Below are 21,311 nucleotides of genomic sequence, written 5' to 3' on the forward strand. Positions count from 1 at the left end.
CTTGTCCACTAATTTAGAACTGTTTAGGTGGTTTCACCTAAGACACCGAAATTTTTTTCTTTCTTTCATCTCTGTGCCTTTGCTCACATTGAACCCTCTGACTGGACGGCTGATCCTACCGTCTCTTTGCCTGGACAACTTCTACTCATGTAAGCCTCAGTTTAAAAAACATATTCCAGGGCTTCCCTGGTGGCGCAGTGGTTGAGAGTCTGCCTGCCGATGCAGGGGACACGGGTTCGTGCCCTGGTCCGGGAAGATCCCACATGCCGCGGAGCGGCTGGGCCCCTGAGCCATGGCCGTTGAACCTGTGCGTCCGGAGCCTGTGCTCCGCAACGGGAGAAGCCACAGCAGTGAGAGGCCCGCGTATCGCAAAAAAACAAAAACAAAAACAAAACATCTATTCCAGGAATCCTTCCCTGAACGCCCCAGTGTGGGCTCGGCGCCCTGCTCTGACCTGTCATGCTGCAGACTTCCGTTAACAGGGTAATAATACTGTAATGATTTATTTACGTATTCATTTCCAGCACTATACTAACTTCTTTCCGTGCTAGTACTATTTTACTCACCTTTGTATCTCAAAGGAGGAGCACAAAAACCTGGAACATACTGGCACTCAGTCAATGAATATTTGTTCAAAGAATAAACGAGCGAAGTAGGCAAGATAAATTAATCCTCTATGCAGACAATACAAATGCATGGCGGACTCTGGCCACCGGAGGGCGCCTTGCACCGGGGCTGGTGCGCAGGCGTGCTGGGAGGGCTGGCGCCCCCGCGGCGGCAGCGGCGGCGGTGTGGGTTGTGGTCGCGGGAAGTGAATGGTTTTACCCAGAGGGCCCTGCGCCGCCTTTCTCCGCTGGCACCGGCGCTGCTCCCTGCTCCTCCTCCCCGGCCATGGCGTTCACGTTCGCGGCCTTCTGCTACATGCTGGCGCTGCTGCTCACCGCCGCACTCATCTTCTTCGCCATTTGGCATGTGAGTAGCCGGGGCCGGGGATAGAAGGGCGAGGTGAAGGCGTAGCCTCTTTTCGCCCCGGGCCCGTGGATAGAAGGGCGAGGTGGCGGCGTAGCCTCTTTTCGCCCCGGGCCCGTGGTCTGGGCGGCCACGGCCCTCGGAGGTCCGCACGCCCGGGAATGGGGCCAGGCCGGGGCGGTGCCGGCCGCGCTGCCAGGGCCCTGCGCGCCCTCGGTCCGCGAACCGGGGGCTGCAGGTCCAGGAGGAGGCGAGGCGTCCGGCGGCTGGCTGGCTGCGCCCGCTGTGTCCCGGCGCAGGCCGCGCGCGCTGCTACTCCTCCCTCGCCGGGTGGGGCGGCCGCGGTCCTAGCGGGCCCTGCGGGACAGCGCTTCGCTGGCCGGCGCCGCATCCCCGCGTTCCCTCGTCCCTCGGGAGGATGTCAAGGGCGCAGAGGGGCGTGCTACGTGCTGAGCTGGAATGAGGTTTGCCGAAATATTATTTAATGCAGATTGCCTTTGTTTTCTGGTGTCCACAGGAGTGTGGCCCAAATGAGGTAGTTATAACCTACTTGAGATAAATTTCCAGCTGTACTTTTCAGGCACTTGTTGGGTGCTCTTCAAGTAGAACCACCGCCCCACCCCCGCCCCCGGCATTGTCTCCTGGTGAACTTTGATGCCGGTTGAATTGATTACTTTGTTGACCGTTATCTCCGAACTTTCCCCCTAAATCATACTTTGGCCGACAGGTTTCTCGAGAGACTTCCTAGCCACCTCTGTGTTCGGAGTAGCTTGATTTAGTAGAGGTGGTTTTAATTCGATTTTGAAAATGCTCAGAAACCTTACGCTTCTCTAGGATAATTTTTTTTTTTTTCTCTTTTACTCACATCATGTTGCAGGACAGAAGCACATCCTTACTGGCCCCTGTAAGGAACAAGTTAAGTTCCCTGTGAAATACAAGAGATTTTAAAGGAATCCTGTTTCTCTAACACAAAATTAGAAGCAGCCTTTTGGACATCAGCATTCATTAAAAATTTATCTTATTTTTTGCTCTGCCCTCCATATTCTAGTACCTTCTGGAATATTGGTCCTAGTTTGAATGATTGGGCATGTTCACTCTCATGTAAATTTTCAGTCAGGTTTCATCATGCCCATAGCAGGGATTTGTTATGGAACATACAGAGGCAGAGTGATTTACGTGGTAGCAGTGTCTTGTGCAAAAAAAAAAAAAAAAAAAAAAAAAAAATCTCAAATCCATTCCCTTTTGCTAAGGAGTGTAATTACATTTATAATTATTTGAAACCCAACTGCTTGTGTAGTGGGGGAATGCTTATGTAGGCTGCTCCCTCAGAATGCTTTGTCACTAGGAACCCATAACTTGAAGAGCATTTTGGGCTCTTCTTTGGTGGAATAAAGACAATAAGTAAAGATAATTTGGGATGCAAACTAGCTCTGCCTTAGTAAGCCTCTGATGAAACTGAAATGTGTGATTCCCTGCCATTTGTAGATGAGGATTTAATCACTTCCTGCTTGATGGGCACTCTGTTTTCTGAGCTGATGAGGATTCTTAGAAGAGAGCTGTGAATGGCTTACATTTTGAACTAGATTGTGTTTTGCTAAGAAAACCTGAACTGCACTTTAAAGAAAAAAATGGGTAATTTAAATCAATATGTATTGGGGTAATTTAAGTGAATATGTGTTTGGGTGAAGTAGATGATTTTAAGTCCTGTTACAGACTTAAAAATTTGTTTGTACTCCACAGATTAGTGGAGAGCTTATACCCTTGGGGATTTCTAGTAGTTCAGAGGGTTGTGCATCCTTTGGGAAAAAAATAGAAAATTCTAAATAAAGATATAGTTTTAATTTTTCTGTTAACTATGTAACCTTCAGTTTCTTTTTTTCTAACTTTTCTTTTTAAAAATAATTTATTTTTGGCTGCATTGGGTCTTCGTTGCTGCACGCAGGCTTTCTCTAGTTGCAGCGAGCGGGGGCTACTCTCCGTTGTGGTGCGCGGGCTTCTCATTACGGTGGCTTCTCTTGTTGCAGAGCATGGGTTCTAGGCACGCGGGCCCAGTAGTCATGGAGCACAGGCTTAGTTGCTCCGCAACATATGGGATATTCCCAGAACAGGGCTTGAACCTGTGTCTCCTGCATTAGGCAGGTGGATTCTTAACCACTGCCCCACCAGGGAGGTCCCCAGTTTATTTTCTTAGGTCATTTTAAGTATCTGTCAGAAGACGCATCTGGAAATTTCAAGTATAAATTCAGAAAATCCAGTTTATGTTAATTGTTGTACGGAGGATTTTTTTATGCTGATGTATACGTGTGTCAGTTTAGTCCTAATTCATGTGATTGATGCTTTTTGGAGAATAGAGTTGGGAGCATAGATTTGTTTGAAAGCTAAAAATGCAGAAGTCATTCCGCAAAGATGTGCATCGAATTTGGAGGTATCCTGAATTGTGTAGTTTGCTATATTTAGGGATTTTTGTTTGTTTGTTTGTTTTGTTTTTGCACTTTTTTGGAAAACTTTGTGAACGTCCTTGTCCAGACCCACAGTCACAGAAGATTTGAAAACCACTAGTTTAAGAATCTTTTCAGAAGAGTTTTGACAACTCTAGCTTATAGCACTCAAACAGAAACCCATTCAGCAACATACGCATTAAAAGATCCTTTGAAATCACCTGAAGAAACTGTGCAGTGGGAAAAAAGTTAAAGCACAAGTTTCATACTCTGCTAGTAAATTGGATCTTGTTATAGGGAAGTAATTGTATTTGCGATCACAGTCCTTGTCTTAAATGTCTAAAATGCATTGGGAATATATCACAGCTAATGTCAGGTAATTGACTGATTATATCCATAAATAATCAGAAATTAGTATCTTCTATTTGTACATTTATATTTTTAACATTTATATGTTTTAGGGGTCATTAGCAAAGGAAAATGCCTTTTGGCGAGTTCTGTACTTTTTTTTTAAGCATAGGGCTAGTTTTCCCTTTTTCCCCCCTTTCATTCAGTAAATATTTGTTTTTAATATTTATTTGGCTGCATCAGGTCTTAGTTGCGGCAGGCGGGATCTTCGTTTCGGCTTGCGGGGTCTTTCGTTGAAGTGTGCGGGCTCAGTAGTTGTGGCACATGGGCTCCAGAGCATGCAGGCTCAGTAGTTGAAGCCCGGGGCACGTGGGATCTTAGTTCTCTGACCAGGGATCGAACCCGCATCCCCTGCATTGGAAGGTGGATTCTTAACCACTGGACCACCGGGGTAGTCCCATTCAGTAAATATTGATTGAACACTTATATAGGTGCCAGGCACTATTTTAAGCCCTGCGACATAGCAGTGAACACAGCAAAAATCTTTGCTCTCATGGAGCTTACATTTTAATGTGTAATTATTTTCCTTCTATTTCTGCTTTCATTAAAATTTTTATTAGGCCAGGTTGGTAATTTTATAAAATTCTAGAAGTTAAAAAACTCATCTTTTTATGAAGCTAACAATTTTAACAGGGTAAGCCAGTATATTAAAAGCTAGAAATATATGACTTCAGTGATTACTGGTAATATTGAGTAGCACTGTCTCACATATAAAAATACTAGTCCTAGCCCACCAGAGCAAGGGCAGATTAAATTCTTTGTCCCCTGGGCAACTGGCGGCAGCAACTAAAATAGCTCCCCCATAAATTCGGGGCCTTTGGCTTCTTACTTTGACACAAAGTGGTGTGTCACCCTTATTTGATTTTTAGTGCATTTTGACTTTGAAGTTCTGTGTTCAGTGACCTTAAATGTTAAAGCCACATTTCTTCTCAGAGTGTGGACAAAAATATTCTTGATTCTTGCTGTTTTTTTTTAATGGTATGATATAAAATTTTTATTTATTTATATTAAAGTATAGTTGATTTACTCTTGCCATGCATTTTATTTGTTTAATATTTATTGGTCACGCCACACGGCATGTGGGATCTTAGTTCTCCGACCAGGGATGGAACTGTGTCCCCTGCAGTGGAAGCACGGAGTCTTAACCCCTGGACCGCCAGGAAAGTCCTTGCAATGCATTTTAAGTGGATGAGATCTTTCTTCCCTTATCATATTTATAACTGTTTCACTCATCACACCATGAGAAGCTGGCCTTACCTGGGCTTTACCCTTCTTCAGTCTTTAGTTTGGTGATCAAATGAAAGGACCTGCATGTGGTAGGAATATACAGAGGACATGAAAGGAGGTCAGATTGATCATTTTTGCAGTGCCCTTAAACAGGCCTGCTCTTGCCTATGTGGTGCCTTAAGGTGAATTAGAATAAGATGCCTCTTGAGGCAGAGGATTAGAAAAGTCCTCCCTCCTGAATAGCCCCTGGTGCAGAGCCCATGCCAGGGTGCTTGGCAGCAGAAGCGTGCGTGGCATTGTGCCCTCACCTGGCCTTTTGTTCTGTGCAGAAACTGCAGTACTGTATGTGGTGGTCCTGGCTGTGAAGTTTAATATTCTCTTAGTGTTCCTCTATTCTGAGGCTATTTCTTGAATTTCCAAATCGAAGTAGGACTGTGAAATGTATGTGTTTAGGTACAAATGGGAACAAATTGAAGCATACAAGTCCATTTCTAGTGTCCCGCTGAACACTGTGACAAGGGAGGGGCATGCACAGATGATTAAAAACACTTCACCCTGAGGGGCACACAGTCTAGTGGGGGGACACAAACCTGAACTTAAATCCTCTCCTCCAGTATGAGAAATGCCAGCCTGATAGCGTTATAAAGCCTTGTTCTATGTGGAGATTAGACAGGCGTGCAATTATTTCTGCCCAAGGGAGTTAGGGAGACCTACAGGGAGGAGTTGACATAGGGAGAATGTTTGTTTAGGATAAAGAGGAGCTTCTGTAAATAGTTAATGGCTGGGGGAAAGACTATTTCAAGCAGAGAAAATAACTTTAGTGGAGGCAGTGAAAAAATTGAAAATTGAAGGTATTTATCACAGTGATATCAGATCATTTTAATGATAACAATATACAAGTGTTTTCAGTTCTTTGAATGTGATTCTAGTTATTTATTAATTACCATATATTGAGCTTACTGTAAACTGGTACATATAAAGTTGCTACACCTGTGCTTTTGTCCTATTAACTTTATTCAGTTATTGTTTGATGGGGCAGGTTTATTGCTGCTTTTTATTAAAGTGAGAGATCCTAACTATTTTATTTTTATTTTAGATTATAGCATTTGATGAGCTGAAGACTGATTACAAGAATCCTATAGACCAGTGTAATACCCTGAATCCTGTAAGTTATAATATAGGCTATTTCTCTAGATTTTTAAACTGTTTTTGCTTTTAACTTGATATCATTTGAAAATGGCCAATATTCTCAGTGGCATGATAAATTTGTACTTTTTGAAGTAGGCAGAATTTTAAAAAATATTCTTTTTCCTGTCCTGCTTGACTATTCTATTATTAATCTGCTGGTGATCTTGTCAGCTGTCATACTAACATTCTTCCAATCTGCTTTTTACATTGTCGGCCAAAGACAGTTGAAAAGGTCAAAAAGATTAAAAGAGTCAAAATTGCATTAAAGGTGTGTACTGCTTTTTAGTTTAATGTTTTAATGCTACATTCATTTCATGGGGAGGGTTAGGGCATTTGTATTTGTAAACTGTTCTGTTCAGTGTGCTTGTTCATATGCCTGTTGAGGTTTATGATTTCATGAAATTTCATATTTTATGCAAATGTTTGCTTGCTGGCCCAGTCAAGTAGGGAAAGCTGTTAAATGCTCATGCATTTAAAAAAATGTTATAGCCATAGGCACTTCGATATTAAATTATTAGGTGCAGTGTTTGAAAGTTGGTTAATATGAAATGACTTTAATAGGTGAGATTATTCTTTTGTGGTAACTTACTCTGAGGTAATCTGTAGGTGGAGTCTTTAGTACCATATCTATTTTTATCTTCGGTTTTGTCTATTCTGGAATTTATTTATTCTTTCAGCAGCTGTTTATTCAGAGCCTTTTAGGTAGATAGCTCTGTTCTTAGGCTCTGGAATTTTGCAGTAAGGCTTACCTTTGGATTCATGGTGTCAGAATTTTGTGGATAACAATTTGTATACAAATGTCTACATAGTTATTTCTGGTATATATCCACTCTAAGTTTCTAAAGCAGACCTGTCTAACACTAAGTTCTGAGCTCTTCTGGATTTAGTTATAATGTGGCCCCATTGTGCTTAGGGGTTTTATATATATATTTGACTTCATTTAGTTTACAGGAGGATTCTCCTTTAGCCTGTAGGTTTGATTTTTGCCTAACTGGTCAGAAACTGAAAGGTTTTTTGTAAGAAAGCAGTGAGTATGTCTTCAAGAAATAGAATGTAATAATTCATCTTTAAACATTACTTAATGAAGATGAAAACATGTATAGACTTTAGTTGTGTAAAACTGTAAAGCCCTAGCATGCTAGAGGGATTTTATTTAGAAAGGGTCTATAAAGTTGGTTTGCTACTTTTATCATTGTTTCCTAGATAAATAGCCATGATGGAATAGATTCCTGGTTTGTCTTTAAAGAACTGCTGCAGTAAGACTTGATGTAGGTACAATTAAAAGTATTAACTTGCTGTTTCTCTACTCTTATGAAGCAAAATGTGAGCTGAATCTGCTTTTTCACTGGGAAGTAATAATGTTCATTGTAAAACATCTTAACTTACTGTTTAAACTAATTGTTACCAAGAAATTAAGAAACTGAAATTTCTCCTTTTGATAGCTATGTATTAATAGTGTTCTATCTTCTTTGGCTTTTCATTACTTCAAATAACCAAATGATGATGAAGATGATAATAGCTGAAATCAGATGAGGGCTTTCCTGGGTGCCAGGCTCTGTGCTAAGCATCTTTACCTGGGTTTTTTCATTCAGTTTTCATGACAATCCTAAGAGGTGAGTATATTATACTCATGAATAGGAGAGTAAACTGAGGCTTAGTGAGGTTCAGGCACTTTGCCCAGGGTCACACAGCTAACATAGAGTCAGAATTCAAACCCAGACAGCCTGATTTTTTTAGGTTTAGAGTCTTGTATTTTCCTAATTTACCATAAACTTAAGAGGGACTAATTTCATTTTAAAATATAGAGTGTGATTTTTGGCTTTTTTTTAATGGAAAGAAATTCTCACTTTGTGCTTGGGACATCCTAATGCTGCAGTGGATTGGAAGGAAGTTTCTACACCAGCACAAGTTGTGTTTTGGATAGGGTGCCGATAATTGGCTTAATAGCAGTGCATCTGACAGTTTTCCCTATTGAAAATTTGTTTTGACAGTTCTGCCAAAGTATGGGGGAAGACAAATACCATTATATTTAAAAATGTGAACCTTAACTACAGAATATTAGGATTTGCATGTTTAAGTACTATCATTTCAGCCATATTTGCATGTGCTGTTTATGGATACTAGTTTTTGTGTAAATGTGGGTTCCTAAATGGAATCATTTTGTGCCACTAATGGGGAAATTTCGTCATTAAAGAGTGATTGAAGAGGACTGGTCTTCATGAGAGATGCATAGTAAAAGTATCTGGACTGTTTTGAGGAGAAGGGAGGGAGTGTGGCATTTGTTTCATATTAAAACTGGTAGAGGGCTTCCCTGGTGGCGCAGTGGTTGGGAGTCCGCCTGCCGATGAAGGGGACGCGGGTTCGTGCCCCGGTCCGGGAAGATCCCACATGCTGTGGAGCGGCTGGGCCCGTGGGCCATGGCCGCTGGGCCTGCGCATCCAGAGCCTGTGCTCTGCAACGGGAGAGGCCGCGGCAGTGAGGGGCGCCCGTACCGCAAAAACAAAACAAAACAAGACAAAAGACTGGTAGAGTTGCAGATTATCTTTATTATCACTCTTATTAAAGAATATTGCTTAAGAGCAGTAAGGATCATGCTTTCAAAATCATTTTCTCCCCATACCCTAGTCTGGAAAACTTGGATGATGATTTGTATTGTTAGATCACTTGGTTTTAGAGGGCCCAAATAGGCTCATTATATTTTAAAGAAAACTCTTGTAATTTAAACTAGTATTATAAACAGCAGCTTTAGTGGAACTCCTAATAATATGTATTATATATTTTTCTTGGTTTGTCCTGGTTGTAGTCTTTGTGTTCCAAAGATTTTCCTATGGATATTTTCTTGCAGATGTTTAACTTTGATCTTAATTAAATGCTGGCTTAATGGTCCATGTTATTTACATGTTTATATATATGTGCAGAGTTTATCTTGTTATTATATTACTTAAATTTGTAGAAAATATCTGGTTAGTGGTATAGATTAATTGGTTTTACTGGAATTTTATTTCAAATAGCATTAATTAAAAACTTTGCTTTACAGCTTTGAATGGGAAAAGTAATTTGGGAGTACTAGAAAATGGACTTGAATAAGTAATATATTATTTCTACAGCTATAGTTTCCCCTCAGGAAAGATCTGATGGGACAGTGCAGCACATTTGAGAAACTGGCTTTGCAGCTGTGACTTGTAGGAAGCTCTTTGGCTGAAACTTGAAATGGAAGGTTTTAGTATTTATGTTTAATAGAGTCATTAGGCTGAAATCTGTAGGATGAGAAAGATAATTTTAAGTAAAGCATGAACTCTTGGTCATTTTATAAAAAGCATTTTGCTTGAACTAATTTTTCCTCACTTAATACTACCTGCTATCAAAAGATGCATTTTGAGTTCTGAGCTCCTACTGGTCTGCTGTGTTTGTAGCCCTTCATTGGAGAAAGCAGGCTGAAAGAAATAGGAAGGCCTTGTAGGAATGGGAGCTCAGGAACCAGGAGAATTCCAATTTCATGGTTCAGATCTTAGTCTTTTCCCTCCTACATTGCAGAAAGCACATCGTTTGCATCTGTGCGTATTAATGTTCTTTCCCCCCGACTGTGCTGAGATTATTGGCTGTTGGCTTTCCATTGAAAAATTACTTTTGTGGTAATGTGATGTGGTTTGCTAAATATTGTATATGTAGCATCCCTGGTTTCTGTTTAAAGGCTTAAAAACACTAATGTGTAAACTTCTAAAGGGGAGTTTTGTTTTTGTGGATTTTTTTATATCATGTTGCATGTGATCAGATATTTCATTTTTGTATTTTCATCATTCTTGAATGGTGGAAAGAAAAAGTATTCTGAGTGATTAGCAAATAACTGTGTTTGAACAATCTGGGTGGTAACTTTGTATAATTTAACCTGTTGCTCTATAAGTTTGGGTTTTAAATTTTAAGTTATATCTTATTCTTTTAGTGCAAGCTGTATCCTCTGGTCAGTTGGCATATAATCCTGCTTTTGTTCAAAAGCTTAATATGGAAATAAAACTCAGTAGCATCTTTCATTTCTGATTCTAGGAAAACAGTGATTTTTCATTATTGAAACTTAGTTGCCACCTGCTTTCCCAATTAGCAGTTGATTTAATGCCAAGGCATTTTGATAACTGGCTTGTGTTTTTCTTCCAGCTTGTCCTTCCAGAGTACCTCATCCATGCTTTCTTCTGTGTCATGTTTCTTTGTGCCGCAGAGTGGCTTACACTGGGTCTCAATATGCCCCTCTTGGCATATCATATTTGGAGGTAATATTTAGATACACTTCTAATACTTTTCCTAATTAAATTTTAATTATACTATGATCGATGTGGTTATCTTACATGCTAAATGAAACCAGTTAGCATTTGTTTTTAAAACCACATGGATGCACAAATAACTGTGTTAATACCTCTTATGGAGCTTATGTTATTATTCTTTAAAGGGTTTTTTTAAAAAAGTGAGGTATAACTTACATACAATAATGTGTGCACGTCTAAAGTGTACAGCTCAGTGGATTTTTACATATGGATACACTTGTGAAACTACCGCCCAGATCAAGATATACAGCACTTCCAGCCCCCAGAAGAGTCCCTTGTGCCCCATTCCAATCAGTTAGCCCTGTACTTTCATAGGAGAACCAGTGATCTCTTGCAGCTTAGATTAGTTTTGTCCATCTTTGAACTTCATATAAATCAGATTGTACAGTGTGTGTCTAACTTCTTTCTCCACGTTTACTTTATGACTTTAAATTTGGTTATTTATAAAAGATTCATATTCCATAACTTCTAAATGTTATATCTGATCTATATAGCATTAGAGTGTTTTGTTTTAGATAGGCATGTCAAAATCTCATTGCCCTTGATTTTAGGAAATACATATGGAAGAAGTATTTAGGAGTAAAGTGGTTTCACATCTGTAACTGGCTCTGAAATGGCTCAGAAAAAAATGTACGTGTATTTAGAGAGAGAACAGAAAAGAGAAGGACAAAGCTGTGTGGTAAATGTGAACATTTGGAATATCTTGGTGAAGTGTTCTTTATGTTAAAATAAAAAGTTGAAAGAAAAAATTGTATTTCCTTTTTACAGTTCTTCTTAATTTTCTTGGATTTCTGAAAGTGTAGAGGAGACCAGATATGACTTGTTTAACCACCTTGTTCTCTGTAGGGGCTCCAGTTTTAAAATTAAGATAATAAAAGGAAAGAACTCCACCTAGAACTAAAAGTATGCTTCCCAATGTGGACCACCTCTCATTGTAACAAATATTATTTGAGAAGAAGAATGCTCCTTTCCATCCTGAAGGTTAGCTTCCATTCTGAGTGGCTAATCAACTGTGTTTATTACAGGTATATGAGTAGACCAGTGATGAGTGGACCAGGACTCTATGACCCTACAACCATCATGAATGCAGATATTCTAGCATATTGTCAGAAAGAAGGATGGTGCAAATTAGCTTTTTATCTTCTAGCATTTTTTTACTACCTATATGGGTAAGTTTAAAAAACAAAACGAAAATATGATTTCACTTTGCTGCCAGAAACATTTGCAGGCATTATGGTCTGAACACCTTAAAATCCACTTGAAGAATAACTCATGTCTTGAACGGTGGTACTGAAAACGGCACAGTGCACATCAGCAAATTCACACACATTGAATCAACTGGTACTTGTCAAGGCAGCCAACTGATGTGCAGTCAGAGGCAGAAAGTTGGGTCAGGGATGCTGCTTCCAAAGTCTCAGACAGTCAGTGAAGGACAGTCCTCATTCTCCATGGCAGAGCAAGAGGATATGGCTGTGTGCGTTTGCAAAAAAGTTTCTGCTTGGCTTCAGTGTCTGTCTCAAGATTATGTTTAATTTTTTCTTTATCATTCTTCATAAACTGTATGCTCTACCCTTTATTTTCTGGTTTGCATGATCCGAATGGGATGGAAGAAAGAAAAATTCTATCATATAGGATGCTGCAGTTATTTATTTTTTTAATTAATTATTTATTTTTTTTGGCTGCATCGGGTCTTAGTTGTGGCACACAGGATCTTCGTTATGGCACGTGGGCTTCTCTCTAGCTGTGGTGCGTGGGCTCCAAAGTGCAAGGGCTCTGTAGTTTGTGGCGCGCGGGCTCTCTATTTGAGGCGCGCAGGCTTAGTAGTTGTGGCGCGCGGGCTTAGTTGCCCCAAGGCATGTGGGATCTTAGTTCCCCGACCAGGGATTGAACCCGCATCCCCTGCATTGGAAGGCAGATTCTTAACCACTGGACCACCAGGGAAGTCCCGATGCTGCAGTTATTGATTTTCCTCCCCTTATACTGTGATGGACTCATATCATCATTCCTCTAGGTCATGGTTTCTTGACCTTGGCACTGTGATATTTTGGGCAGGATAAATCTTTGTTGTGAGGAGCTGTCCTGTGCATTGTAGGATGTTTAGCAGCATCCCTGGCCTCTGCCCACTAGATGCCAGTAGCTTCCCCCTGCCCCAGTCATAATAACCAGAAATGTCTCTAGACATTTGCCAGATGCCCTCTGTGGGGCAAAATCAGCCCTGGTTGAGAGGCACTGTTCTAGGTGGAGGAAAACGGCTGCTTATTAAAACTGGAAATGGACACGGGTGAGTGTGGAGTTATAATTTTTCTTTAAGCTTTATAAATACATTTCCCCCATTTTTTATTGATAAATATTCAACTGGAGAGGAATTTCTACCTGATTGTCAAAATATGAAGAAAACTAGTTTTATTAGATGAAATTTTGGCAGTAATTAAGTTTCTCTTCCCTCTCCTTTTTGTTACTTGAAAACTTGCTTATTTCTTGTTTACATCATACTAGTTTCCATTATGGAAAAGGGTGAAGTGCTAGACTGAAATTTATGGAAAATGTATTTTTATGATTTTACACATTATATTTGTGAAAATGAGTGTCCGTTAGTACACCTAGAGACGTTCATATCTGAAACAAAGATAGTGAAAAAGTTCTGAAAAGTGAAATTCCATGTGTCCTTTTAATTTCTGTTAATTTTCAGTTTTTAGTTTCTATAATAAGTGTCTGGAACAGTGCTGGCATATAGTAGGCACTTAAAACATATTTGTTGAAAGAAGGAAAATAAATGAATGCTTGAATAAATGATAAAATTGGAGATGTAGAGTTGTGGGAAAATGTTCGCCAGGAGATGGTGGCACTACATCATTCATTTGTTTTAAATTGTCTATCAACACACATGCATACACACCCGAATCCAGGCGGGAGGCCCAGCCAACACACTGCCTTGATTGAGGAGAAAGAGAAGGGCAGACACCCAGTCTGGGGGTCATATCAGCCACGAGCCCCCATAAGAGCAGCAAACTAAGTCCCAGGCCTATCGATGGAGTAGGGTATCACCCCCACCTGAAAGGCCTTTCTGAGAAGAGCCAGGGACAGCCAGCTGTCGGCAGGAGGAGAATGGAAACAATCGCCCAGATTGCGAGAGCCCACAAGTCCACTCTGTCTCCATCATCTGTCCTCAGGCCGAGCACCAAGACCATTGACCCATTGGGCCCCCTCCCAGGCTGTCTGTGAACCTCTGTGAGCCCAGCCCTTACAATGAAGCCCATTGTCTGTCTTTAAAAAGCAATAGTAGGGACTTCCCTGGCAGTCCAGTGGTTAAGCTTGCGCTTCCACTGCAGGGAGCACAGGTTTGATCCCTGGTCGGGGAACTAAGATCCCACATGCCAGGCAACGGGGCCAGAAAAAAAAAAAGCAATAGTAATGGATAAACATATTTAATCTGTGGTCCATCCAGGCAATGGAATATTATTCAGAGATTAAAAGAAATGATATATCAAGTCATGAAAATACATGGAAGAAACTTAAATGCATGTTGCTAAGTGAAAGAAGCCAATCTGAAAAGGCTACAGATTGTCTGATTCCAAATATATGATATTCTGGAAAAGGCAACACTATGGAGACAGTAAAAATATCAGTGGTCACCAGGGGTTAGCAGGGAGAGAGGGATGAATAGACAGAGCACAGATAATTTTTAGGGCAGTGAAACTATTCTGTATGATACTGTAAGGGTGGGTACGTTTGCCAAGCAAATATACGTTTGTCAAACCTGTAGAATGTACAACAGCCAGTGAACCTTAATGTAAACACTGGACTCTAGTTAATGATGTATCAATATTGGTTCAGTTGTAACAAGCATACCACACTAACGTAAGATGCCAGTAATAAGGGAAACTGTGTGTGTCTGTATGTATGTCTGTGTGCTGGGATCGGGAGGTCCATGAGAGGTCTCTTTACTTGGAGCTCAATTTTTCTGTAAACCTAACACTGCTCTTTTAAAAAGTCTATTAATTAGGGCTTCCCTGGTGGCGCAGTGGTTGAGAGTCCGCCTGCCAATGCAGGGGACACAGGTTCGTGCTCTGGTCCGGGAAGATCCCACATGCCGCGGAGCGGCTAAGGCCCGTGAGCCATGGCCGTTGAGCCTGCGCGTCCAGAGCCTATGTTCCGCAACGGGAGAGTAACACAACAGTGAGAGGCCCACATACCGCAAAAAAAAAAAAAAAAAAAAAGTCTATTAATTAAATAATGATAACAAAAAATAGTCTATCAAGTTTGCTCACCTCCTTGCTTTGTATTTCCGTTTAGACACACATGCTTTTGAACCGTGCCTCTCCCACCTTGCCCTTCATGTAGGATCAAATGGTTGTTGCTTTTTATTTTGCTTGTTGGTCCCCTTTTCCTTTTTAACCTTGCTGCTATTGCCCAGAACCTTTCTCTAATGGGAAAGTTCCTTGATTGATCATTCCTGTCTGTAAAATGGGGATAATGGTACCTACCCTACCTCCTAGGACCTAACAGAAGGCCTGGCATGAAGTGAGCCCTTGGAGATGCTCACTCCTATTCTTAGACATAGCTCTGGGGCAGTGTGCTGTTTGGATTGCTTCTCTAAGCTCTGATCCCTATTAAGCTTTCAGCTGTGCTGTTCTACTTGCTAAAATTGGAAAGGAAATAGGGGACAACTACAGCACATGCACTGAGCCAATCCTACCTTAGGCAGAAGTCCATAAATGCAGATTAAAATCATACTGTGAACTTGTCATTCATCGGTCTTTCCGTTTTCTGTGATGGTGTGATATCACAAACGAGTTTGCTATATAAAGCAGACTCAACTTTTTGGTGCTCTTAGTTTTTATAATTAGGAATGTTTGAGTTAATAATAGCCTTTTTCTTCTTTTCAGCATGATCTATGTTTTGGTGAGCTCTTAGGACAACACTCAGAAGAACTGGTCCAGTTAAGTGCATGCAAAAAGCCACCAAATGAAGGGATTCTATCCAGCAAGATCCTGTTTCCAAGAGTAGCCTATGGAATCTGATCAGTTACTTTAAAAAATGACTCCTTATTTTTTAAATGTTTCCACATTTTTTGCTTGTGGAAAGACTGTTTTCATATGTTATACTCGGATAAAGAATTTAAATGGAATTACATATAAATTAATATAAAATGATACCTCTGGTGTTGACAGGTTTGAACTTGCACTCCTTAAGGAACAGCCATAATCCCTTGAATGACTGCATTAATTATTGACTATCCTTAGTCCATTGGAAGCTTTTGTTTATAGAAGTTGTAGGGCTCATTTTGGTTTTATTGAAATGCCATTTAATTATAAATTAGCTGTAGATATCAGGTACTTCTGATGAATTGAAAATATATATCTGACCTGTGGAAACTTCATGGGTTTCCTCATCTATCACATAGGTGATTATATATGGATGCATTAAAAAAAATGAGTGGGATTTTTTTCCTTTGACTTGAAATATTATCCCTGTATATTGCATGAATGAGAGATTTCCCATATTTCCACCAGAGTAATATACTTGCTTTAATTCTTAAGCATAAGTGAACATGATACAAAAATATATGCTGACTTACTTGTGAAGAATGCATTTAAAGCTATTTTAAATGTGTTTTAATTTGTGAGACATTACTTATTAAGAAATTGGTTATTATACTTAGTGCTCTAATCTGGTGGTGAAGATATTCTTAAGAGTTTGCAAGTACTTTAGATTTTCAAAACTGAATGAGAGAGAACATTGTATAACCGTCCTGCTGTTCCTTTAGTGCAATACAATAAAACTCTGAAATTAAGACTTATTTTCAGTGCATTGTTTTAAAGATTACAAATAGCTATTCTTAAACTTGCTTATTCCAAATAAAGACATATCACTGTCAATTTTTTAAAAAGACAGTAGAGTACTACATTTTTTTTTTAATACCATGCTTGGATCTAAAAAGGAAGATTTTTAAATGGTTTAAGCACATTACCTTCTTTTGTCACTTGACAAGACTCATAAACACTGATGGCACAGCATCATCATTTTTCTTACCAATTAAAAACAATTATTGTGAAAGTTAAAATGTTTAAAATATTTTTTTCCTTTTTGAAACAGCACATTTTAAGGTAAAATGACTTATAAGTTTGGTTTTTTTGCTGCTGCTTGTAAGGCAGGTAAAATAATTATGGCTTGCATGTTTCCGTAAGCATTCTTGTGCTTTATTTGGGATGAGGAAGTTAAGGCAATTGAAAATAGTCTTAAGTGGTTCAAAGTTTCTTCAAGGATCAAAGAAAGAAAACCATAGGCAGAAATTCCACATTAATGATCAAGGGAGTTTATGGATGTGTTTGTGGAAGTCTTACTCTTACCCCTTGAATTAGATGCTGTACTGTTTTATTCTCTACTAGTGAAAAAAATGCCTCTCCACCTTTGGGAGAGTGGCTGTTACTGTTTTGAGATTGGGTAATGAGGGTGAATATGTTGAAGAAGAGGATGTAGAACCAGAAGAGTGAGGAGAGTCCAACCATTTCATAATGAGAGATGCTTTAAAGACCTTGTCTTTTGTAGTCTGGAGCACGCTTCGAGGGATCATCAGTTCATGTGGTAAATTGTTTCCTGAGCCCTTACCAGGCACTGAAGACTCATGATCTGAGTATAAGCAATAATTCAGTTTCTAATCCACCCAGTTGTACCAGCTTGCACTCATTTTTCTTTCTTGTTCACAAAAACTTTTGATCATGAGAGACTTGGCCAAGTCTTCTGTACTTCACATAGGTTTCCTGGGGCAGTTACTTTTGTATTCCTATCAAAGCATTTTCATGAGCCCTTGCTGTCTCTCAGCAAACACCACTTTCCTTTATAAATTAACATACCTTTAATAATGTGTTCCACAGTACTCTCCAGGATTAACGCAAGGTTTACTGGTTGTAATTTGTGAAAGCCACCTTCTCATGCTTCAAAAATTAGATATGTAGTCCTTAGCTGATTCCTCAAAGATGACTGACGATTGAGGTTCACCCATCTCAGTGGTAGATTGTTAGTTCCTAGGCATGTGATTGGGTACCTGGATGCTCTCACAGTATCTACTCATCTTTACCTTTTCCACTGTTTTATGAAATTAAGTCACTTACCAAGAGAAAGCAGAAATACAATATTTGCATTTGACAGTATCCCACTTGTTCTTTCCCTTGCTCTGAGTTTGCTTTGTTCCCCCCATTAATCTGGTTTGGGTGGCCCTAGCCATATTTCTATTTTTCCTGCATGCCCAGCTGAAACGTAGTTAGCCGGGGTTTGTAATCCTTTCCAGCTTTAGTCAGACTGCACCCTGTGTAGCCACAGCTGTTTATTTAGGAATTCTTTTTTCCCTTGTTACAATTACTTTTGCTATCGTGTGATTTGATTTATCCCTAAGAGTGTTCCAACTCTCTGAAACCATTAGTGTAACACACTGTGGTTTTTATCTGTATCAGCAACTGCTTGCTGTTGGTACAGATTCTCCTGCATTAAAAATCTTACATAACAAATGTAGTCTGTTTAGCAGTTATTCTGCTTAGTAATAATACTGTATCATGCCAACATGTCCTGTTAGTGTTAAGGAGGTATGGGGTAGAAACTTAACTTGAATGCCTGCATCTGAATTTTATTAATAATGTTTGATGATTTTCACAATATTTAACTGATAGTACCCACTCCCTATCCCAGGATAGAGGAGAGTTGGGTCACAGGCTGTACATAAACTGCTAATTTGTTTGAAGTTTGAATTACTTTTCATGGGAAGGGGGTAGTGATGGGAAATGACCAGATGATCCACTTTTGAGACATACCAGGTATTACTGAAGCATTTGAGAAGCCTCATGGATTACACCATGAATTGCGAGACCTACCAGTCAAGTTTAGATACCCAGGTAATGGTCTTACACAAAGCAACAGAGTGCATGGCAGTTTGTAGTATGTGTCTTTTAAAGCCTGTTCAGTATTTTCCAGCTTGAGGACCACTTACGTTAATAGCTCTCATCTTCTCTGCAGATCAACAACATATTTTGAAAATATTTCAGATAATTGCATAGAAAGGAAATAAGAGATATAGATACACTTTGAAACTAGCAAATTATTTTCCTTGATACAACACTTCTCTTTTCCTCCAATTGTATATATTTATGAACAGTGTTCATGGAATATTATTGCCATAGTACAAAGAATGACTTCTGTGGATTTCTTCTTACACCCTGGAGGAGGGTGGGCTTTCATTTCAGGTATGGCTATAGCATAGCAGCATCAAGCCCATTAAAATAATCTATTTAAAAGTTTTCATCTAAGTTACTTATTTAAAATGTGCATCTCTTAATAATCAGTTGTACAGTATAATTGGAAATCAGAAGTTCTGACAGCCGAAATATTTTAAAACAACACACTTTTCAAAGGGGAAAGATAATGTCGAATAATTTAAGCTCTTTTGTTCAAACCAGTCATTGATCTGGTCAGACCAGCAGCTAATGAGTCTCTGGCACTAGTATTATAGCTTAGCAGATGGTTCTGAACTAATACTCTGGGGCGGTGCTAAGAGAGAACATGGGGTTCTGTTTCTGGATATGTTGAATAGCTTTCTTAGAACAATTTTACTTTGATTAAAATTAATGGTTTTAAAGCTAAATGTCTAAAAGGAGTAAACAGCTCTGCTGCTTGTTCTGCTTGTTTTTGGAAAATAGTATTAACTACCTAAGGTGATCTGGGGGATCGGAGTGAAGGTTTTACCCTACTTTAGTTTCATTGATGCACATTGTGGAAGATGTAGAGAACATCTTGACATGGAAAAGAATGAATAAGTTAACGTTCATTGTACAGTGCTTTCCTAAATTTCTTTGGTTATGTTCTTATATTCTGGAGAAGAAAAATGTCTTAAATAATAAATTGATGGCTAGGTAGATCTTAAAACTACTAAGGGAAACACAGAATATAGTTAGCCATCTGTGCTCATGGTTTGTTAGATTTAAAATCTAAGTTAACCTCAATGGTGCTGTACACCATCCAAAGACCTGTACACCATGTACAGCCCTTACGTCGTCCTGCCTTCTTAGAGCTTGCTTGCTTTATTTTGCTTTTGTATATTTAATAAAAACTGTCTCAAATGCTTCCTTGTGTAGTTTGTGGATAACAGTGGAGTTTGTGTTGATTCTATTTCAGCAACTAACTGGCTTGTGTATGACCAGGATTCTAGCTGGTCTCTCTGTCTCCCCGCCCCCATTGTTTTGAGGGCTGTCCTGCAGATTAACCAGAGAAAATGCTTTTCCAAGAATGTTGGAATTACATGTTATTAAACTTAATTGGATAATTATATTTGAATAGTGACATCCCATGTTTCTTCGTTATGGAATAATTGATGTTTTTCCTTATACCTAGTATTAAAATAGTTCAGTCAAGCATTTTAAATGCGGAACGCTTAACAAGCACTTGCAGTGGAAATCGAGATGCGTGCACTTTGAAAATTCAGTTGATTATTAAAGGATTTGATTAGTCCATGCCAATACTTACCTTCCATTTTCTTATGTATTCATGAGTAAGCTATATGTTTATATTGGGAGAAAGCTAATATAAGATTTGGTAATGTCAATTTCAATGACTGTTTAAAGTTTAATCGAATATTGTGATTTTTAAACTGTATTTGGTTATAATACCAAAATCATGAGGAAGGTCAGTCTATTATTGCAGCCTGTACTTTAAAAAAAATAAATAACTTTCTAGCTATAACTTTTGGCATTTTATTACCTTGGGTAAGAAATCCCTAGGGATATGTAATTCTCCCACCTTCCTTAATAGTCTTATAAAACCTTAAGTTCTAGAAGCACTGTGTATATAAAAGTATTAAAACATTGATTTTATATTATGGTACATGCTGGCTCTCTGGTCTGAAGTTCCCAAACAGCACCAGTAATTGTTTTATTCTCTAATGAAATCAAAGGAGTCCATCAGAGCAAGAAGAATGACAGAGTAAGACTTTGGGTAATTATATGATTATTTAAAATTAAGGGTTGATGTAGTGAAATTTGCTTTGTCTTGTGTGGAAGTGCCTCTGACTGTTGGTCACGTTTGTGACTACCAGTAGCCGAGAGCCATGGCACTCCGCAGCAGTGAAACCACTGAGGTCTCTCAACTTTGACTCACTGTATGATCCTTGTCTACAAATGACTACTTTTGGTAGCTCAACATGGAATTTAAAGACAAAAAGACATGTTCAGTAGCATAGAGTGAAGTGAAGGAGTGAGAGAACTGGAGACTTAACCTGTAGATAAGTGCTTTTATAAAATAAATGTGGAGGAGGGATTAAATTCATTCTGTGTAGTTCCTAGGGTGGAAAAATGAATGCTGTAAAAACAGAGCAGCTGTCTGAACCAATTGGAAGATTCCAGCAAATGCTGGATAAACACCTGTTGGGATGATCTGGTATTGGGAGGGAGGTGACGAGGTGGTTCATAGGATCCCTCACAATTCTGTATGTCTATGAAGTAAGAAAACAGTGGGAGAAATTTTCAGAGGAATAGAGGGTAAGAGTTATTTAAATAATTTTAGCATGGCTACTCATACCAATTTTCATAGGTATTACTATGTCACATGCTACCCAGTAGTTACCGATAATATGAGGTAAGAGTGTGGTAAAAAATATATTTTTCCAAATGCTTTTTTCAGCATTGCCTCCAGGTAAAATAAATCAGAGCAGCTAGTGCATTTTTAAAAGGAATATTGTATACCAGTTTTTCTATCTCCTATAAGAGATGAAAGAGACACAATGAAA

General features: G+C 39.3%; 1 protein-coding gene across 1 annotated transcript; it reads left to right on the forward strand.

Moving 5' to 3' along the window:
* Positions 1 to 834: 834 nt before the first annotated feature.
* Positions 835 to 16,607, forward strand: CNIH1 (cornichon family member 1). The gene is made up of 5 exons (XM_065871989.1): positions 835 to 972; positions 6,139 to 6,207; positions 10,380 to 10,492; positions 11,569 to 11,712; positions 15,430 to 16,607. The coding sequence occupies exons 1-5, from the start codon at positions 892 to 894 to the stop codon at positions 15,455 to 15,457; spliced, it is 435 nt and encodes a 144-aa protein (XP_065728061.1). The 5' UTR covers positions 835 to 891; the 3' UTR covers positions 15,458 to 16,607.
* Positions 16,608 to 21,311: the final 4,704 nt, after the last annotated feature.

The sequence above is a fragment of the Phocoena phocoena genome, chromosome 2 (assembly GCF_963924675.1).
Source record: "Phocoena phocoena chromosome 2, mPhoPho1.1, whole genome shotgun sequence".
NCBI classification, from domain to species: Eukaryota; Metazoa; Chordata; class Mammalia; order Artiodactyla; family Phocoenidae; genus Phocoena; species Phocoena phocoena.

Coding starts and splice junctions, on each gene's coding strand:
- CNIH1 (XM_065871989.1), top strand. CDS start 892: ATGGCGTTCACGTTCGCGGCCTTCTGCTACATGCTGGCGCTGCTGCTC. Junction 973..6,138: donor TCTTCTTCGCCATTTGGCAT/GTGAGTAGCCGG, acceptor TTTTTATTTTAG/ATTATAGCATTTGATGAGCT. Junction 10,493..11,568: donor TTGGCATATCATATTTGGAG/GTAATATTTAGA, acceptor TGTTTATTACAG/GTATATGAGTAGACCAGTGA.